Source organism: Alligator mississippiensis, chromosome 4 (assembly GCF_030867095.1).
Source record: "Alligator mississippiensis isolate rAllMis1 chromosome 4, rAllMis1, whole genome shotgun sequence".
In the NCBI taxonomy this organism is placed as follows: Eukaryota; Metazoa; Chordata; order Crocodylia; family Alligatoridae; genus Alligator; species Alligator mississippiensis.
The window spans coordinates 184,447,576-184,463,793 of record NC_081827.1 but is presented as its reverse complement, the minus strand read 5'-3'; the positions used below and the strand labels follow the sequence as shown (position 1 = coordinate 184,463,793).

Below are 16,218 nucleotides of genomic sequence, written 5' to 3'. Positions count from 1 at the left end.
AGATCAGACTTACAAGCCACAAGGAGCTATAACCTCTTACTAGGTCAGGTTATCTCAAATGCTGTAGAGCTGAATTTGGTAGTCATCATGACTCACCTAAACATTCCATATCAAAGTTGGTTGGGGAAAAAAAATATCACAATGGAAAAAGGAATACTCCAAAAGCTTTTGAAGTGATACATTTACTAAGGACTACTTGGAGGGAACTTGACTACTAGGGCTATCAAAATTTTGCCTGGTATTTCGTTTTGAAGCAGTTTCGATACATTTTGAACTCAAAACAGCGAAATTGAAATGAAACAAAAGCCTTTGAAACATTTCGAGTGCCCTTGTTTCATTTTGAAGCTGTTTCAAAAGCAGGCTTACTTGGCTTCAGTGCCGGTCCCAGCTGGCAGTACCAGCCTCCTGTCATCCAGCAGGCAGATTGGGAGCTCTCCTGCACCGCCAGGAGGGCTGCAGGGGCTGTTCCAACTGCTCCTGGGGGTGCAGGCCCCCGATCTTCCTGCTGGATCACAGGAGGCTGGTGCTGCCACCTGGGGCCAGCAGCAGCCAGGGCCATCCCAGGGCAGGGGTACAAATTGGGGCAACTGCCCTGGGCCCTGCCCTGGGCCATGCACTTTGGGGGGCCCCATGGAGCTGGGCAGAGTGGCCATGGCGCATTTGGCCGCTCGCTATTCCCCCTGCACTGCCAGTGCTGCTAGCAATGGTGGCAGCAGCTTCTTCGCATGCAGAGCATGTGGGATTGGGGCGGAGGCAGGTCCCTGCACAAGCTGATTTGCCTCGGGCCCCACACCAGAGCTGACCTAAGGAGGGTGTGGAACCCGGGGCAAATCAGCTCATGTGGGGACCTACCCCCACGCTGATCCCTCGCACTCTGATGTGAAGAAGCTGCTGCTGCCATCAGCAGGGAGGGCTGCAGGGGCTGTGCCTGACTCCTCCTGGGGGTGTGGGCCTCCCAATCTGCCTGCTGGATGACAGGAGGCTGGCGCCCGATCTGCTAACAGCAGCACCAATCTTCCTGGTGCTAGGTGTGAAATAGCCTATGGGTGAAACATTGAATCAGCATCAAAACAGTGAAACAGTTTTGATGAAATGAAATGGAACAGTGCTTTCAAAACAAAATTAAATGAAACTCAAAATAAAACACTGCTCCATCGAAACAGAAGTCAAAGTGGAATGGTGCTATTTTGCATAGCCCTATTGACAACCTTAGGATTTAAAGTAGGGAGTGGTTCAGTTCTTTCCTCTTGTTTTTGATGAGGAAGAGTAGATCCCTGGTTATCAATTACTACCAGAGCCAGAGGAAATAGGAGGGATCTGGAGCCATTTCTATAAACACAGGCTCAGTGCACTCTAGTGGTTACAGGAGGAGAAGCAGTGTAAATGTGTTGGGGCATGTGTAGACAAAATGGGGGTTTACTTTGCTGTAAACTGAAGGGTGGGTTTTTAAAAACACTGCTTCTATTTAAGGCAAAGTAAATCCCTGTATCATGTACACCTGTGTCTTACCTGCTTTTCCAGCAGTGGGGAGGGGAGGGTGAGCTGCCAGTGGGAGGAACAGTCCCTGGACTATGGGGAAGGGTGAGGTTGATGCTTTTCTCCATGGCAGTGGTTGCCCCCCCGGTAGCACCCGCCTGCAGGCACTTGACTCTGGCAGTCCTGGGGGGCACTGCAGCTGTGGAAGGAAGGATCAGGTCCCTTTATAGCTCATGTAGGCAGGCAGGCTCCAGCGGGAGAAAAAACGATCAGGCTTACCACTTCATTATTCTCCTTTGGTGGAGCCTACCTTCCCAGGCTGCTGCCAGGGTGCTTGCACAGGCTGCCTGCACAGCCCCTGAGTCAGTGCTTTGCTCTGTGGTTGTCGGGCAGCAAACTAAAATTCCTCAGAGGCATTTTAGTTTGCTGTGCCCCAAAGTCATTTAAGGTGCATTACACTGCTGAATGTGCTACAGTGGCTGGAATTGAAATGCGCAATATGTCACTGACACATGCAAACACCAACACCATTAAAGCAGTGCAAAAGCATTTAACCCACTTTAAAGTGTCGTGCACACATGCCCCTCATTTCATCTACTCACACACTTGCACTCCTAAATAACTGCCACAGAAAACAGGTCTAGGGAGAAGAGTGCTGTAGGGTGAAGAACACTGACAGAATGTGGCAGGCTCTGTAGAAGTTACTGAATGTGAGCATGCATGATGAAACCTGTCTGTCCTATAGAGACACTGGACATCCTGATAGTTCATGCTTCTGTTCCACGTGCCATTGGCTGCAGATACTAGCATTAGGAAAATACAACCCCAATGAGCTACTGGGACCGGGCAGTTTTTTTTTTTTCACTTTTTTTTGACCAATGCTTCATGTTGTATCTGTGAAGCGATAAGATCATCTTGCCATAACATGTGGAGTTCTTCAGGAATTTGCCTACATAGATTTTTCCCAGCTGTGGTTGTTTCACACCCCTGAGCTTTCAACATAATTTTTTTTCCTATACCAGTTCGGAATACTCTGAACCTGCCTCTCTCGTGCTGAATTATAAGGAGGTGTGTACTTCCTGGTCCACATTTCCTGTCTGCCACATGACTGAGTTGGATTGTTTCCCTCCATCAGTCTGCTTTGCAGCCTGAATTCTATTTGAAGCCTAACTTGAGCTGCTACTGTTATTACCTTATCCCTTCTTCCCCTTGTATTTTGGGGGAGTGAAGGAACAAGGATTTGGGCTAGGGGTTGATGACCTTGCTCCTTTCCACTTCCATTTTACTTATTCTAGCCCTGAAATGTAACTGATTTTGGAGACACTTTGTTTTTTGGCATCTGCTTTATGTTTTCTTTGAGGTGTCTTATATCACCCCTCTACAAAGACAAGAATGTTTTCTTTCACTTTATGGTGCTGCTGTCACCAAAATCTCCCAGGTATTGAAACTCCTGTTATGGGGTGACGTCTGCAGCAAACAGTCTCGGCCAGTTCTTAAGCTACCTAGGTCAGGGGTCAGCAGTCTTTTCAGGCCATGGGCTGGATTGACCTAGTTCAAGTCAGGTGTGGGCTGGTGCAAGGCAGACAGCTGCTAGGACCCAACCACTGCCACTTTTCCCTACGGTGGCATAGAGAGTATCTGCAGTTGGCACTCATCCCCATGGCAGCAGGGGAAAGCAACACCTGCCAGTGGGTGTGGGGCAGATGGGCTGGGCAGCAAGGCTGGGTGCACTGGCAGCAGCCAGAAGCTTCCAGGAGCTGCTGGAAAATTAAGTCCGTTGCAGGCCAGATCCAGCCCGCAAGCTAGATTTCGCCATCCCTGCTGTAGATTCTGCTTTACAGGTAGCTCCTTAGTTAGGAGCATGGTTGGATGCCATGTTTCCTTGTCTTTCAAATAGCAGCTTCTTCCTCTTCTGTAAGAACCATTCTAGTCACCAAACAAGCTCAGAGACTCCCCAGCCTTTGAGGGTTCCAGGAGAAACTTGTTGAGACATGGGTGCCTTAGTGCCTGTATCATAAGCCTGAGATACAGAAAATGCCAAGTCTCTCTGAAAGGGCCAGAGTTTTTCTATTCTCTTCCTCCTCCATCCTACTTAGTTATTATAGTGGCCCACAAAAAGCAGGTTTGAACAAGTCTATTCTTTCAGACACAAAGTCTTAGAGACTGATCCTATTTAGTGAGAAATCTTTGCAAGTTTACAATTCAGAATAATCAAAGACTGAACCTTGCAAATCCAAATGACTTTAAGGTCTTTGAGTAGGTAGCATTAGCTGAGGACCTCCTTATGGATTGAGCACATCCCTCCCTTTCCCTGAGAATTAGTGGTTAAGTTACATTAAATGCCGCAGACTTAGTTTTTCAATTCATGGCCACTTACGTAGTCATGATAAGCTGTCCTTGGCTCCAAGAGTTTGGCCTCCCTTAACATTCTGAAATGACAGAATTGCTTTTAGAATCCAGAACTTTTCAGGTTTAAGGCTCATCAGGTCATGTACTTTCTTAAGAATTCATGATGCTACCTTGTGTTCTCTGGGAGGTATGCCTTCACCTCCCAGTGTTGGCAATGATACTAGCCATATTTATCTACTCCTGGGTTGCTTGCATGCACCCTTCTCATCAGCTCCCTTCATTTCTGGCTGCATTTGCCAATTTGATCCCATGCAGAAGTGCTTAAGGTTCTACAAGTGCAACCTGTTGAATGCCACTCATGCTGCTTCCCACCATAATTTCTACAGCAGGCAAGGATTTTGATGATATGATCCAAGGATTCACAGAGCTGCCTCCTCTTCCTCCTCCATTTTGGAAACCAATAGACCTGTTTTGATATAGCCTAGTTCCAGATAATAGCAAACCAGTTAACAACAAGTTATGGTTATTGGGCCTGTGTAAAGCAGCTAATATTTGCTTCAGATTCAGCCAATTCAGGGGACAGTGACTCAATTAGGTGATTCAAATCACTGTCCTGAATCACTTTGGCCAAATCTAACTCGGAGATTCAGCTGCCACCAAATCGGCTGAATCTCTGAATCAAAAAGGTCCCATCTCCTGCCTGCTCTCCCAGTCCCATCAATGGCTGATCTGCCTGGCCCCAGCATCCCAGCTCTTAAAAAAAAATAAAAAAATAAAAAGCTCTGCACTCATTGGCTCCTGCCAGGTGTGGGGGCCATCCCCGCTGTCCCCCATTGTCCTGCGCTGCATGGAGGGCTCTGCCATGAGCCCCCCAGAAGCCCTTATGGCCACTGCAGCAGCTGGTGACTGTGGGACATTTTTTTTCCCCATAGTTTCATAGTTGGTAGGGTCGGAAGGGACCTGAACATATCATCAAGTCCGATCCCCTGCAATGGCAGGAAAGAGTACTGGGGTCAAATGACCCTGGCAAGGTGTTAATCTAGCCTCCTCTTAAAGACCCCCCAGGGTAGGAGCCAACACCACTTCTCTTGGAAGTTGGTTCCAGATCCTAGCCACCCTAACAGTGAAGTAGCACCTCCTGATATCTAGCCTGAATCTACCCTCTACCAGCTTGTGACCATTATTTCTTGTCCCTCTTGATAGCGTTTGGGGGAACAGGGACTCCCCCAATGCCTGCTGGTCCCCTCTGACTAGTTTGTAAATGGCCACTAGATCCCCCCTCAGCCTTCTCTTGTGGAGGCTGAACAGGTTCAGGGCCCTTAGCCTCTCCTCGTACGGCCTGCCCTGCTGACCCCTGATCATGCGGGTGGCCCTCCTCTGGACCCTCTCCATGTTCTCCACATCCCTCCTGAAGTGCGTTGCCCAGAACTGGATGCAGTACTCCAACTGTGGCCTGACCAGTGTTGTATAGAGGGGGAGGATCACCTCCTTGGACCTGCTTGAGATGCATCTATGGATGCATGACAAGGTACGGTTGGCCTTCCTGACTGCATCCCCACACCATTGGCCCATGTTCATTTTGGCATCAATAATGACTCCAAGATCCTTTTCTGCCTCTGCACTGATGAGAAGGGAGTTCCCCAGCCTGTAGGTATGCTGCTAGTTCTTCCTCCCCAGGTTCTGTACGTTGCACTTGTCAGTGTTGAAACCCATCCTGTTCTCATCCACTCACCCCTGTAACCTGTCTAGGTCTGATTGCAGCCTATTCCTCCCTTATAGTGTGCCTACTTCTCCCCACATCTTAGTGTCATCTGCAAATTTGAACAGGGTGCTTTTTACCCCCTCATCCAAGTAGCTGATGAAGATGTTGAACAGCGCAGGCCTGAGGACTGAGCCCTGCGGAACCCCACTGCCCACATCCCTCCAGGTCAAATAAGACCCGTCCACCACCACTCTCTGGGTGCAGCCTTCCAACCAGTTACTGACCCATTTGACTGTGTAGGTGTCGATGCCGCAGTCTCCTAGTTTTTTAATGAGAATGGGGTGACAGTGTCAAAGGTCTTCCTAAAATCTAGAAAGACTACATCCACTGCTACATCTGCATCTAAGGATTTTGTGACCTGGTCATAGAAGGCCACCAGGTTGGTCTGACAGGACCTGCCTCTAATGAACCCATGTTGATTGCCCCTAAGCATAACACCCCCTGCTGGCCCCTCACAGACATGAGCCAGTATAATTGTCTCAAAAAGCTTACCCAGGATCAAGGTAAGACTGACTGGCTTATAGTTTTCTGGGTCCTCCTTCTTCCCTTTTTTGAAAATGGGAACAACATTGGCCCTTTTCCAGTCCTCTGGCACCATGCCAAAGCACCATGACTGCTCGTAAAGCCATGCCAGGGGTCCCGCAATGACCTCTGCTAATTCCTTCAGCACTCTGGGGTGGACATCGTCAGGACCAGCTGATTTAATACATCCAGTCCCTCCAGAAGTTCTCTGACTAGGTCCTCACTGACCCTAGGCCTGGGTGCACCTCCCCTGGGTTGAATGGGGGTCCTGGTGTGGGTGGGTGGGGGGGTGACCTGGTCCCTGCTCAGAAAAATGGAGGCAATTAAATTGTTAAATAGGTTAGCTTTGCTGTCTAGTGCAATGACCAGATTTCCTAGCATGTCTTGCAGAGGCTCCACATTACCTAGTACCTTCTTTTTACCCCCTATGTATTTAAAAAAGGACTTCATGTTGTCCTTGATCCGGGTAGCTAGTTCCAGTTCCATCTCTGCCTTTGCCTTCCTGAGCACCCCCCTACAGCCCTGAGCAACCGAGGTATAGTCTTCCCTGGTGATGGCCCCTCCCTTCCATTGGGTGTATGCCTCATTTTTAGCTAGGAGATGTTCCCATATGCTTTTGTTGAGCCATGGAGGCTTTTGCGCCCTCTTGCCCCCTTTGATACGTTTTGGGATTACCTCCCTTTGGGCTTGGAGGATCATCTCCTTAAGGAACAACCACTCTTCTTGGACAGCCAACTCCTCTCCCTTCCGGGATCTCAGTACCTTCCCAACTATTCTCCTTACCTCATTGAAATCTGCCCTTCTGAAGTCCAGGGCTGCTGCCTTGCTGCAGGCCTTTACCACCTTGCGCTGGATGATGAATTCCAGCAGGCAATGATCACTGTCGCCCAGGTGGTCAAGCACCCACAGACCCCTCACCAGGTCATTGCCCATGGCCAGGACCAGATCCAACAAGGCATCTCTCCTGGTGGGGCTGTGCACCTCCTGGGTTAGGTGGAGGTCCTGTATCTCGGCTAGGAACCTATGTGAGTGGTCAGACCTGGCTGACTGCTCTTCCCAACAGATGTCTGGAAAGTTCAGGTCACCCATGATTACCACGTCCTTTGACCTAACTACCTCCATGAGCTGAGTTAAGAATTCCCGGTCTAGCTCTTCCCCTCGGTTGGGTGGTCTGTAGTAGACCCCCACCGTTAAGTCCCTTTCCCCTCAACTTCCTTGTATTCTAACCCAGAGCACTCCAGTGTGCCCCTCCTCTGACCCCATGCTATTCGTTGAGGATGTGTATTTTTCCTTTTTAAAGATCTGGGACACTGGGGCCAGGCAAGGCAGCCATTTATGGGGCTGGGAGAGTAGGCAGGGGTCAGGGGCGATGTGGGGGGCAGGCAGGGAATGGGGCCTGGCAGTGGTCCCCCATGGTCCCTTCTCCCCTCCTCCTGCCCCCCCCGCCCCTTACGTACCGGCACAGAGCCTAGGTCCAGCTCCCTGTGGCAGCAAGCGGGGACTGCGCAAATTGCCAAATTGTCAAGTCTCTGAATCTCCTCTGAATCTTTTCTGAATTGATTCAGAAGTTTCAAGTCAATTTGCACCTTTTTATTGGTCTCCCAATTAGATTCAGATATGGAGATTTGACTACCAAATTGGGCCGAATCTCCTCCAAATTGAATCAGCACCCAAAGCTTCGCACAGCCTTAATGGTTATGCTATTTGACTTCACACGGTACCTACTCCAAGCTCCTCCTTCCCCATCCTTTTTCACGGACCCTTCTCACAAGAGTTTGCTCCAGGAGAAAGTTTGTTTCTGGAACTGGGGGCAATAGAAAGAATTTCAAGTCTCAGTGGAAAAGAGTTATTTCTTAGTGTCAAGGGAAACCAAAGGGAAATTGGTGTCCCATCCTTGACTTAATTGATTTAACCGGTTAATCTACAGTTTCCAGTTCAAGATGGGAATACTGCAGGCCATTCTTCCATCCTTATACCCGAGGGACTGGTTGGCATCACCGAACTTACTAAAGGTTTACTTCCACATTTTTCTAAGACTTTTGCACTGGTTTGTTTGTAATGAGACAGGACTACTACTAGTAGAGAGTTCTCCTGGTTGGTTCTTCTATGGGCCCACCAAGGTTCTTTTAGTGGTAGTACTGTATCTCTAGAAACAGGCAGTCATGGTTTACCTCTCTTTAGGGGATAATAGGCTGAAAAAGAAAGCTTCTGCTGAGCATGTGCTAGAGAACCTTGACACAACAATGCTTTTAAATCATTGTTCACCCCAGTGAAAAAGCTTCTGTTTATAGGTACTACCCTAGATTGGCTTTCCTCCTACAGGAATGCTTTTGGCTCCTGAAAGAATGCATTCTCTCAGTTGAAAGACATCTTACCATGATGGTAAGGACTTGCCTTTCTCTACTTCAAGTAGCGATTAATTGCATGGCCTCCTGCACCTTTGTGATGCCACATATCAGACTTCTGCCCAGGTCAGAGATATTCTCCTACACAGTACTAAGAGCTCTGCCAAGTATGCTTACCTAGTAATGAAGACTAGATTGTGTAACTGGTGTTGGTTAAGAAATGTTTCAGATATTTCAGTCCTCTATTCCTGATGCATTGGAATGTTGACTGGAACTCAAGTCTACTATTTTGTTTATGAGTTCAATTACAGTCTACCTCATGGCTATATCATTGTGCCATCCATTGACCATCATCTTATCATCAAGAACTGGCTTGTTTTCTTACTTAGGGCCCTAAGGACTATGAAGGTAACTAACTAAGGTGTTCCCTATAAGGGGATCCTAAGGTATGTTATCTTACAGTGGGATCTGAACCCGTTCCTCACATCTTTGATGGCATAGCCCTTTGAGTAGATGGTGACCTGCTTGATACTTCACCTGTCCATGAAAACAAGATTTTTGGTGGCCTTTACCTTAGCTATCTAAGCCCTCATAGAAGAACCTCTCTGTCACAGCGAAGTCCTCTAGGAGGGCCATGATCTCCTTGAGGTCCCTCGCTCCATGTCAGGCCCGCCCAAGGCACCCTCTTGTTCTCGCCCGCCACATCTTGTTGGTAAATATAAGGTTGGGAGGCTGCCTATGACTCCCTGGGCATGGCTACTTGGGACCTCTGTCCCGTATGTTCCTGGACCCCACCTGGGGTCTCCCGATGTAATGGGTGCTCCCCAGGCACCCTAGCCTTATGGGCTGCGTGTGGCTCCTACCTCCCCTGATACCACACCCCAAGCCTCGCAGATGTTCCGGATGTTGGTCCATCAGAATACCACGCCCGCTCTCCCGGGCCTCCTCTGTAACCTCACCCACTCCTGGGCCTCCCCTCTAGTCTAGCCCACTCTGGGCTCTGTCTAATACCCAGCCTCTCACTGGGACTCTCGACCAGCCCACTCTGGGCCTTCCCTGACAGTGTGGTCCTGCTCAGGGACTCTAGCAGGCCTCCAGTCCTTCAGGCCAACTGCACGGGTACCCTCTCTGACCCCGGCTCACCGCGCTGCTACTCCCCATCTTCTCAGGGGCAACCTCAGCACCTTGCCTCTGTCTGAGGGTGTTATCGCACTAGGCTGCGGCCGGGCTCGCTATGCCCGTCTCAGGCTCCTCAGTATGGCCCCTCCCTGGGGCTGGGGTCTATGCACCCCGCAAGTGATGCCCTTGCCGGCATCTGCTACTCCCGTCCTGGGCTCCCTAATATGGCGCTCCGCCTCTTCAGGGGTTGCCGTGCCCACCCTGGGCTTCCCAATGAAATCGCCCTTCTCTCTGGGGCTGGGGTCTATGTATCCCGCACGCAATCCAGGGTCTGTCCCCCGTCTGCAACCTAGGGGTTGCGCCCACAACCCACTGGTCGCGCTCCTCGCCGCCAGTTGCTCCTGCATTGGCATGCAAGCTGCGCCTTCACTGGTGCTAGGAGAATGATGCGCCCTCCTGGCGCTAGGCCATGCCCTCACTGGCGCTGGGGCACCCCACACTCTCTGGGGTCCCATTGAGGCACCTGAGGTACCTATGAGGCTCAGCCGCTCCTCTCTGAGTTAACCTGACCCCATGACACTGCCCTGCAATTCTCAAGGCCTAACGTGCCCTCACTGGCACCGGGGCCTCACACTCCCTTGTGAGCCCCCAATGAGGACACTGCGCCCTCCTCGGGTGCTGGGGCTCCCACACTCCCATGGGGCCCTTTATGAGGTCAATGCACCCTCCTGGCACTAGAGCACCCCACCCCTATGAGGTCACTATGAGGACACTGCGCCCTCTTGGCGCTAGGGCACCCCACACTCTCTGGGGTCCCTATATGAGGTACCTATACGGTACCTATGAGGCCTCCTCCAACCCCTACAGCCTCACCCAAGCCTCCGGGTGTAATACAAACATTAACCAAACACAACACAAGCCTCCTGGCTGTAACTCAAAACACAACCCAAAGCCACCTGGCTATAACTTAACATCATGGCTTAACTCTGCTCGAGTAGTACTTGCTGTTAGCCCCGTGAGCTCCTGTCTCTCTGACTGCTGGCAGAGAACTGCTAGTCTGGTCTCAGCCCTGGGCTTTATAAGGGCCAGGACCTGCCTCCTACAGGCAGCTGGCTCCCCTTAGTTGCTCCGGCAACCCGCAGCTGCGCTCATTACCTGGGCAACCCTCAGCTGGTCTCGTTATGTCAGGCTAGGGCTCGCTCACTCGCTCCCTGGCAGTTTCTCCTCTCTAGGAGCAGGGGCACCGGGGTGCCCTGTGACACTCTCTATATCACTTTTTATCCAAATAATAAGACTCTAAGGACTTGCCTGACGTTTCTTGTCCAAGGTTGGCTCTAAATTCCATTTGATTTAGTAGATGAAACTACTTTTTATTCTTTATAAATCCCATTTCTCCTGATCTGTGACCTATCTACAGTCTGCCAGTGTTAAGTGGTTTAGCTGTGAATAGGAGCAAGCCATTCCAAAAGTCTCTATGACTGTTTGTTTCCATAGCTGAGATGTCTAAAGGTGCAGTGATATAATCCTCTAAGCGAACACTGGGCTCCATAAAATGATGCTGCGGCTGCTACGGTGAACTCGTAATCTATGATTTGGGCTTGCCCCACAAGAGCTCTTTCAGAAGGTCCATTTCCATAGCCTTCCTGAACAATATTCCATAAGTGATGTCTGTAAGGCAGCCATCTGAAACCTGGTACCATATTTTTTCACCTATAACATGCCCCCAAAGATGATACACACCCTGTTTTTTAGAAGGCAGAATGAAGGAAAAAGTATTTTTCCTTGAAAGTACCAATGAGTAATTCAATGTAACATAACATGTGCCCCTACTGTAGCCATCAGTGAAACACCAGTGGTGTCAAGTATGTGGGGGAGTCGATCACTGCTCCATTAACCCCTTAGCTGCTACTACTTACTCAGCAGCAGGCTCTGCCTGACAACAGCAGGGTTACCTCTTTAAATGAACAGCTAGGGGTGGGGGAGAATCAGAGGTGAAGAAATCTACTCTGGTCCCCTGGGAGAAGGGGAAGGAGGAGGAAGAGGGGAATATGGTATCATGTGACTGCTGCAGAGGATGGGAGACAGAGTTTTACTTGCTTTGGTCAGGGCTCCCCACTATCAGAACAGGGATTCTGTGAGCAAGCAGCAGCCCAGCCAAGAACAGCCTGCTTACTCTCTGAAAGGGGCTGCTGTGAGCAGTCTGCAACTCCAGTTGGGGACAGACTGTCTGCAATGGCCCTGTGGTGCAGGCACCCCAAGAGGCACCCAGGACTAGCGCCTTGCTCACAGCTCTCTGCTGTGGCTGGCAACCAAATAGCTTTATGGTGTTTTCTCCCACATAGTGCAACCCAGATTTTCAGTAGCTTGTTTTTTTTTTTGTTTTTTTTTGGCAAAAAAAAAAGTGTGGTCTATATGCCAAAAATACAGTACTTATCTTTATAAAGAATTATGTCATCATGGGAGTCTCATAGGTAAATGCCACATTTTGCAGAGTAGTTGTTCAGTTGCTGTGTAGCCCGGGTGTACACGGGTTTGTACTTTCCTCTTTAATTGAGGGAAGTATTGGCAGGGCAGCATGCTGTGGAGGGACACAACAGCCCAGCGGCTGCCTCCGTCCCCTATAGAGTCAGGTTCAGTCAATTAATTACTTAACTATATACAGGTTTATTATTGCAACAAGTCCTTACCCTTTAATGGTTATATATTATATGTGTGTGTATGTATGTATATGTATATACGTATATGTGTGTGTGTGTACAAATTTACAAAACAATATACCCTATAATATATATATACACACACACATACATACACACCCAGTTATCATTTAAAATACAGATGAACAATAGAACAAACCAGATCAAAGAATTTTGATTGGGTAACCTTGTAACTTTATTCATATACAAGCTATTACTTTAAATTATTTACATAAACTGTAAGGCACAGTTCACAAATATATTTAGCAGCTCTTAGACTACCTGGATACCCTTCAGGGAAGGGGCCCCACTCCCAAGGTACCACTATAGGAAAGGAGGTGGGGAGAAAGAAAAAGGAGAAGACGACCCCAAAGACTCCTAAGCTTTCCCACTACCACCTAGGAGCAGCCCATATGGTGCCCCTTTGCAACCCTTGGGGGGGTTCCTCCCCTGTGGGGACCCTCTCTCCAGGGTAACTTACTACTTCACAGTCCCAGAGGGTTGCCTCTTGTTTTCCAGGTCAAACTTTATTTCCCGCCGGGTTTTCCTGCCGCCTGCTGTCACCATCCTGGCTTAGGGCCACAGCCACCTCTGTGTGTAGCGGGCTCTTCACCTTGTGCTAGGGGTTGGGGGCCTGGACAGCTTTGTGCAGCACCAGGGCTCAGTCTGTTCCCAGACCCTCTGGGCAGCTTCGTCTGCACTGAGCTGCTGCCCCATGTCAGCAGTTGTAGACCTGAGCCACCTCAAGCGGCTCCCAGGGTCTCTCACCCTCCGTGCAGCACCTCCTGCACCGAGCTCCCAGCCTTGTTTTGGGGGTTGAGGACCTGAGCTACCCCAGGGGCTCCAAAGATCCTGCTCTGTGCACTGGGCTGTGCACCGTGTCTCTGGCTGCATGCCCGAGATTGCAGACCCAAGCTGCCTCATGCAGCTCCCAGGGTCTGGATGCCATGCTGCATACCAAGAGCCTAACTGCTGGAGCCATGCCATGCTCCCTGCTGATAGAAGTTTTCAGGGGCTCTTCCTGGGCTACTGCTTCACAGCTCTCCTCAGCTCTTCTAAGCCCCGCTCTTCTCTCTTCTCTGTCCCCGACGCATCTGCCTCTCATGCTGGGCACACAGCTCCTTTTATATGCTCCAGGGCTCCGCCCCTGAAGCCTTCCAGACCTGACAGTTTACAGTCTTCAATCAGGTCCATGAGGGAGCTCTTCTCCCCTTCCCCTCAGAAAAGGGGCGTAATGTTATTTTTCTTGCTGCCTCCTGATTGGTGGATTGGGCTTCACCAATCAGAACAGCAGGATCTCAAGCCTGGGACTCAACCCAAGCTCTGAAAGGTAAGCCTGCTACAGCTGTTTGCCTTTGGGGAGTGAGTGCAGAGGTGTTGCAGTGTAGCTGCATACCTGGGGCAGCCATAATGCATCTGGGGCAGGGCCAACTCTTGCCATGCTGATCACAATGGTGTGATCAGCCACCACTACAGTAATGACTGCTTCTGTACCCCTTTCAAAGCAACTACTCTGGTTGTCCCCCCTCAGTTATGCTCCTGGGTCAGATAGCTGCTTTTGTGTGTGTGTGTGTGTGTGTGTGTGTGTGTGTGTGTGTGTGTGTGTGTTGCGGGGGGGAAGGGGGGAGGATCACTGCTTTGAAGTCACCCACTAGTGAGAATGTGTATATGGACAATTTTCTAAATAGAAAACCAATTCATTTACTAATCATTGGAGTCTTCAAGATGTATTGTTCATGTGTACATTCGCACTCCACCTACCTTGCCCTCTTTTGGAGTTGTCTAGTATAGGACTGCATCTGAGAGGGAACTGAGGAGCAGGAAGCACACAACATCCTTTATACTTGCTACAGAAGGGACAGGAGGTGGGACTGCAGCACGTGACAGAGATACTGATAAAGCAAAATAGTCTTTTGGAAAAAATCAGAAGCATGAAACACACCCACAAGTAAGAATGTATTTGTGGATTATTCAGCTTGAAGAAGTCCAGTTACTGGTAAATAACTTTGATTTGTCTCTAAGATGGCATCCTGTCCTACCTTCTGACTGACTTCAGACTAACATGGCTAATCATCTGTCTCTTGATTTGTCCTGTTCGCTGTTAACTTCAGCTTAGAAGTTATTTATGTGTGTAAATCATTTCCCTTTTTTCCTGTCATTTTCTAAAAGGGCAGTTTCTTAGCAAAGTCCAGATGAGGTTTGCTAGGTTTTCCTCTCCCATCTCTACAATAAACAATATTCTGTGGAGATTGGAGAGAGGTGAGAGAGAAGGGCTCACTTCTTGTTTGTGTCTGTAAGAAATGGGAAAATTCTTCCTGAAATAAAGATGTTTGATGCTTTCTTTGGGAGTGCTAAAAGGCAAGAATTCAGAAATGTCACCTAAGACAAGTGGCATGTGAAGCTTTGGTTTTAAGATGTTCAAGATCTCATTTTCAGAAAGTGAACACTGGTTTTAGTATGTAGAAAATGGCATACACCAGACTTGCCTTACATGTGTGTGTGATAAGTGAATTGTTCTTCTGTTTGACTTGTGTGAAAAATGTGCATATGAAGATTTATCCAAACTCTTCCATTGGTCCAGTGGAACCTACTTTCCTTGGGGTCTGTTCCTGTGACAATTTAAGCAATCCTACCTCCATAATGTCTAAGGTGGTAGCCTTTTTAAGTCAATGGGATATCTCTCACGAGTGTTGTTATACGTATGCATAAATATTAACAATATGGGACTCTTGCAGGCCAGTGGGAGGCCATCTGAAAATTCAGCATCAAACCATTCCTAGTTATGAGGTTATTTCCATCCATACCCAACCTTCTGTCTAATTTGTGAGGCTGAAATGCTTGCTGCCTTCACTGTGTAATTTGCAGGAGGAATGGAGATGATTCACTCATCTACTTTCTTTTTTTATGCCTTCTTTTCCCAGATGGTTGATGTTTTCTTCTTCCTTTTCCTCTTTGCTGTGTGGATGGTTGCCTTTGGTGTGGCCAGGCAAGGAATTCTGAGAAAGAATGAGCACCGTTGGGAGTGGATATTTCGATCTGTCATCTATGAGCCATACCTGGCTATGTTTGGGCAGTACCCTGATGATATTGACGGTAGCCATCTCCTATGTGTAACCCCTATGCTCAAGAGCAGGCCTAATCTAATGCTTGATCCAACATCTTGAGGGTGCCTCCAAACTGCTCATTTGGCTTAGCATGAGAGCCCTTCAGCCACTTTCCATTGAGTACCTTGTAATGTACTCAACCCTCCCCAGCTCCAGCCTGATCCTCCAGTTCCCAGTCCTCCTGGACATTAGCTATTCTGTTCCCCCTTTTTTTCACTGTCTGCTCACTCTGATCAAATCCTCTTCTGAGCCTGTGTAACAACCCACTTCTGCCAAAATAGCAGGAAGGTGGGAATTCATATGAAATTCCATTGAGCCCTCAACTGTCTGTTTCAGTGATTGCCCTAGTATACTTGCACGAATGGTAGGCCAGCAATAGCTGGAGGTGTGTGCAAGGATGTAAATGCTTCATGCAAACCTCCTGCTAGTGATGCTAACCCTGGCTTCAACCAGTGATCATTTCCACCTAGGAAAAAGTATATTTTTTCTGTCTGCAGTAGCTGCAGTTGCAGGAAATCCTGAAGTGTGAATATTTTCCTCTCCACACAATAAACAGGCTTGCTTTCTCCCCCTTCCTGACCTAGGTACCACATATAATTTTGATCGATGCACCGTCTCTGGGAATGAGTCTAAACCTTTATGTGTGGAGGTGGATGCCAATAACCGACCCCTTTTTCCTGAGTGGATCACTATTCCATTGGTGTGCATCTACATGCTTTCGACCAACATCCTCCTAGTGAACCTGCTGGTTGCCATGTTTGGGTATGTAGTAGACTAGCAGTTCTCTGTCTTTTGGCCCCTGGGGTCTCCAAGATGAGCAGGCAGAGGAAAAGCAGGTCCATGAG

General features: G+C 48.9%; 1 protein-coding gene across 2 annotated transcripts in view; it reads left to right on the top strand.

Moving 5' to 3' along the window:
* The window catches only part of TRPM8 (transient receptor potential cation channel subfamily M member 8), a 129,005-nt gene that overhangs the window by 80,021 nt on the left and 32,766 nt on the right, over positions 1–16,218 (top strand). For both annotated transcript variants that reach the window (XM_014594398.3, XM_059727172.1), the window contains exons 19-20: positions 15,191–15,362; positions 15,958–16,135. In XM_014594398.3, coding sequence (XP_014449884.2) covers positions 15,191–15,362; positions 15,958–16,135 — 350 coding nt within the window. The remainder of the gene's footprint in view (positions 1–15,190; positions 15,363–15,957; positions 16,136–16,218) is intronic.